Raw genomic sequence first — 5,285 nt, 5'->3', positions numbered from 1 at the left:
GAATGAATATTTTAAAACATTTAGTTGTTCATTAAATTAACTTTGGTAGACAAAAAAATATCCACAACACGAAGAGAGTCGAAGACGGGAATTATTTCGAAGAAATCTTGAACTAATTGATCAACACAACTTGAAGTACGAAAAAAGGGAGACTTCGTATGCTCTAGGCATCAATCAGTTCGCGGACATGGTATCTCATCACTTCTCTAACTAGTCAGGAATTTGGAGAAATGCATAAAGGATATCATTTTGACCTCAATTTAACCGAATTTCAAGAATTTAGTTCCAAGCCCGAATTTGGAGATAATTATGACGTCCCAGTCAACTTTAATTGGGTGGATCGTAATGCTGTCACGCATGTTAAGAGTGAAGGAAGCTGTGCATCCCGTTATATATTTGGAGCTGTATAAGACACTAATCAATTCGTAGTTGGGAAGTTTTGAAAGCCAATTCGCTATTAAATACGGTAAACTTGTTAGCTTCAGCGAGCAAAATGTAATCGACTGTATTGGAACGAACGGATGTGCCGGGGGCTCCGTGAAGAGTGTATTTGAATACATAATGAAGAATGGTGGTATCGACACCGAAGAAATGTACCCTTACGAAGCTAGAGTGTATTATCTTATGTCAATCTTTAGAGTTGGTTTTGCAGATATAGGAAAAATGTTGTAAAAATGACTGGATTCAAAAAATTCACATCAGAATCTGAGTTAATGAAAGCACTAATCAACATTGGACCGATCACTACACGTATATGTGCTTTAGATTTATCATTTCAATTATATAAAAAAGGTAATCTTAAATGTTCTAAATTAAGGAGTTCACGACAATCCTCAATGTCAAAATCGTATAAATCACGCTATAGTGGTCGTTGGTTATGGGGTTGAGAATGGAAAAGAGTATTAGTTGGTCAAGAATAGGTACAGTCGACTGTTTTATTGGCAGTTGGTCTCGTTACTACGGAAACAACGGTTATATAAAAATGGCAAGAAATAAGAACGAGCAGTGTGGGATTGGACATTACAATTTTTACCCAATTTTAGAATAAATATTTTCTAGTTATTCACACCTTGAATTAGCAATCCTTTTCCAATATCTAAGTTTTTGTTTTCTTTGATTGCTTTGTTCAGTATGTGTGTGATCACTTCGGCCAGCTCGATTGGTCAAATTTGAGAAGCTCTGCAGGAATGTTGTCTGGTCCGGGGGACCTTTTGCAGTTTAATTTTTTAATGGCATCCATTGTTTCTGTAATATTAATAGGACTGATTATTCGAGTGTCTTGAATGTTCCGAATTTCATTGACTTCGCTATTTTGATTGAAAATTTCGTGGAAATATTCCGAAATGATTGCAGTTTTTCCAGGTTCACTAATGACTGTTCTTTCAAGTTTATCATGCACAGTAATATAGTTTGTTCTTTTTCCTCTGTTTATTAAGCGAACAGGTTGAAACATCCTCGTTCCATCCTTATATTTTTCAATTTCAGCAACTTGCTCCTCAACTTCTTTTCGTAATTGACGTTTTTGTATTGTTTTGATTTTTTTTAATATTCTTCCACGTTGTGTCTTCAGTTCCTTTTTCCTATTTGCCGTCAATGTTTTGCTTAGTTCGAGTCTGAGTCTTTTCTGTTCAATCGAAAAAGATTCGATTTCCAAATTATTGTGCAGGTATTTTCTTTTATGAACAGGTCCCAAAATAGATAATGACGTCTTCTTCATTGCAAGAACAGTCTCCGTCCATATTATGTTTGCAGGCTGGCTTATGTCAATTTTATTAATTTCTCTTCTGAGATTTTCACTGTACTCAATTCTCTTTGATTTGTCGTAAACAAGTTTCTCTGTGTCGATGGTTTCCATTTGTCCTGTTCTTTGTACGCCAACTGTCCCATGTAATCTCTTTAAAACAATCCTAGTCACAACCAGTTTATGATCACTGCTGGTTTCAAGGCCATCATAGGATCTCGCATCTGACAATATGTTTTTCATAATTCTTCTGCATATGATGTAGTCAATCTGGTTATAAATCGGGTAAATGTTTCCGTTTTTGTCTTTTCTTGCTCCTGTCCAGGTAGTTTTATGCCTTGCTCGGTGGTCGAAGGCGGTGTTCGATATGAATAGGTCAAATGCCGAACAGAATTGAATTAAGGACTCTCCGCAAGAGTTTCTGCGATTTCTCCCATGCGACCCAATGCAGGTCTCTCCAAACCGGGCTCTCCCTGCTCTGGCGTTCCAATCGTCAGCAATAAGAATTTTATATGACGACAGGGAGTTATATGTCTCCATAAGGGTGGAATAAAATTCGTCCAGCTCTTCAGGATTGGAGTTAACTCTCGCTCCCGTTGGCGCATATATGTTGATAATTGATATAATAGAATTAGGTTTGTCTCCAAACTTCATCTGCATAACTGCAACACGATCAGAAACCGCCCATGTTCTAGTCACGAAATTGTATAAATGACCAAGAGGACCTCCTGGCAACCTGAGGCCGATTATTCTGCTATCGACATTGAGAAAGACATTATCGCTAATTATACTGACCCGAATCAAAGACCGAGTAAACAGTTTTCTATCCCATGGACAAAGTGGATTCAGGAAGGGAAGATCAACAGCTGATGTAATTTGGACATACGGATAGACTGGTGCCCTGTGCCAAAAATATAAAAAGTGTATTGAAATTCTTGGGGTAGACATGATTCGGGCCTTCGACTCCATTCACAGAGGGCTCCTTATGGAAGTATTAAAGAGCTTCCTCCATTCAGACGATACAAGAATGATAAACCTTCTCCTAGTGAACATCCAACTCGCCGTTAAAGTCGGAAAGACGACATCAAAATACTTCGAAACAACAAGGGGTGTTCCACAAGGAGACTCACTATCTCCCGTGCTTTGTATTGTGTATCTTGAGGTCGCTCTGAGGGACTTTAAATCAGTTATAAAAAATGATTATTACGAGATATCCTACGCAGATGACTTGAACTTTGTGTCGGACGACGGAGAAATTCTTAAATATATACAGCACAATATATATTACGTGCAGCACTCAACATCCGCTACCCGCAGAAGATCACAAACGACAACCTATACAAATTATGCAACTCAGAAATTCTCTCGATCGAAATCCTGAAATCACGATGGAGGCTATTTCCTAGGAAGACCAAGGACAACACTTCCATCGGTGCTAAATCAGGATCTCAAAATTATTGGGAGGAAACTCGAAACTGCTGATGATCTCGACAACCTAAGAGAATTGGCAAAGAGGAGAGGCACCTGGAGAAGGTTGTGGGACAGTATTGTTGTTCACGCGGCATAAGGGAAGCTTAATTAGTTTTATGACTTTTCGGAAGTGCTTTTAATAATAATAAATGTTTTTGGATTGTTCTAGAACTCTGAATTCCGAATTTTTGGCAACAGTATTTGATCCAGGTAATTACACGAGGTTTATTTTCGGGCATTTTGTAAAGTACAAAAATTGAGAAAGTTTTGTTGTCGTTAGAGATAAGTATAAAAATTAAATTTTTATTTCACAAGTCTATAAATATTGTTTAAGGATGTCCAAATTCAACAAATAATCAAATTGCCATTCTTCAATAGAGTCATTTGTTTTAAGACCAGCAATGTTTGCTGCATCAAAACGATTCTATAATTGATTGGCAGAAAGAATCTTCAGTCCATGTAAAAGTCATTACTAGATCTTAAGACGAAAAGACTGTATGTGGTTGAGACTTATTTGAAAGAATTTTTGTTTTTAAAGTTAACAAAGTTTATTTTAATTAAGATTACCGGTTTTTTATGAATTTAAAATATTTTTGCGTTTCTGAATCACTATTAAATAAAAATAAAATGTGGTAGAAAATTGTTTGGCACATTCACGTCGAAAGATAAATTTTATTTATTCTACTTTTGTTTGTTTAAAAAAATAGGTTGTAGAGATCTCAAGAAAAGTGGTTGTCGGAGGATAGTAGGATATATCAAGACAGACAATTATTTGCTTTACAAAATTCCGAGTGAAAGTTAAAGACAATAACATTTCTAATAATAATTTTAAAAGAATAAATACTAAGATTATTTTAGTATATCCGCTCTTTTAAGCCAATAGTTTCCAATTTTATTAATTTTGAAGAGAAATCTTGAAAATGAGCGAATTTTAAACCCGAATGCTAAGATGGTAGTAGAATAAAGTGATAATAGTTTTTAGTTGACAAAACCATGTGGAACGCTATTAATCCATTCTCAGATTTTTGCAAGATTAAAAATCTGATGGAAAAAACAGGGCGATTTATTTTCTATATTAGAATCTTCAAGTGAGAACATTTTGTTTCGACTGTTATACCAAAATCATTGTGGTATTTCTAGTATGGACAAAATTAGGAATCTTAGAGTCCTCGACCTTTATTTATAGAATGAACTTTCAGATAAAAAATAATATTTGGAACATTTACATACCAAGTCAAAAAAAATAGCAATTGAATTCATTAGTAGAATTCAATGAAATAACGGTTTTTTAAAGTGTTTTGAAATTCCGGTAAGGAACTTATCTTTCAATCTAACAATCAATAAAATAAAAAAAATAAAATATGGTTTACTTTTGTCCAGAGCGAGATTCAAGCCTTTACCATTGCACCAGATTTCAAGTTCCTCCAAGTACGGTTCTAGTCTGCTCCAGGACAGCCTTCTTCTGTGTCGGGGTCCCCACATCGTGACATCCGTAACCATGATATCGTCCGCGTAGATAATTAGTCTGCTCGTAGGAAAATGTGGTTTCGGGACGTCGGCCAGAAATATATTAAAGAGCAAGGGGCTGAGAACCGATCCCTGAGGAACACCTCTCCTCAGATTCACGGCCTTCGATAGCAAATTTCCACAACGAATGAACGATTTTCTCTCGCACAAGAAGCCCTCCTTAAGCCATCTGACAGTTTTTCGCCCAGCACCCAACTCCGCTACTTTATCTAACAACCCCAAGTGCCAGACACTGTCAAAGGCCTTGCAGACGTCCAGGCAGACCGCCGTTAGGCAGGCTTTATGTTGTTTGACCCGAGTCAGTTCTTCCTCAAGAAGCGAGAAACAAAGACCGGTTGATCGACCAGGTCTAAAACCCCACTGTTCCTCCGCGAGTATATTATTTTGTTCCACGTAAGCCGATAAACGATTGAAAATAATTCTTTCCATTATCCTCGACGTTGTGCAGATAAGGCTAATTGGCCTATAACTTCCTGCCTGCGTATTTGGTTTTCCAGGTTTTGGGATCATTCGGACGATTGTTCGTTTGCAGCTAGGTGGGACGTGA

The 5,285-nt window shown here is 36.9% G+C and overlaps 1 protein-coding gene across 1 annotated transcript; it reads right to left on the bottom strand.

Moving 5' to 3' along the window:
- Positions 1-1,141: 1,141 nt before the first annotated feature.
- On the bottom strand, positions 1,142-2,689 carry LOC115228525. Its single transcript, XM_029799094.1, has one exon. The coding sequence runs from the start codon at positions 2,687-2,689 to the stop codon at positions 1,142-1,144; it is 1,548 nt and encodes a 515-aa protein (XP_029654954.1).
- Positions 2,690-5,285: the final 2,596 nt, after the last annotated feature.

The sequence above is a fragment of the Octopus sinensis genome, unplaced genomic scaffold, assembly GCF_006345805.1.
Source record: "Octopus sinensis unplaced genomic scaffold, ASM634580v1 Contig10815, whole genome shotgun sequence".
Lineage (NCBI taxonomy): Eukaryota > Metazoa > Mollusca > Cephalopoda > Octopoda > Octopodidae > Octopus > Octopus sinensis.
Note: the sequence above shows the minus strand (reverse complement) of the source record. Positions and strands in the feature narration are given on the sequence as shown.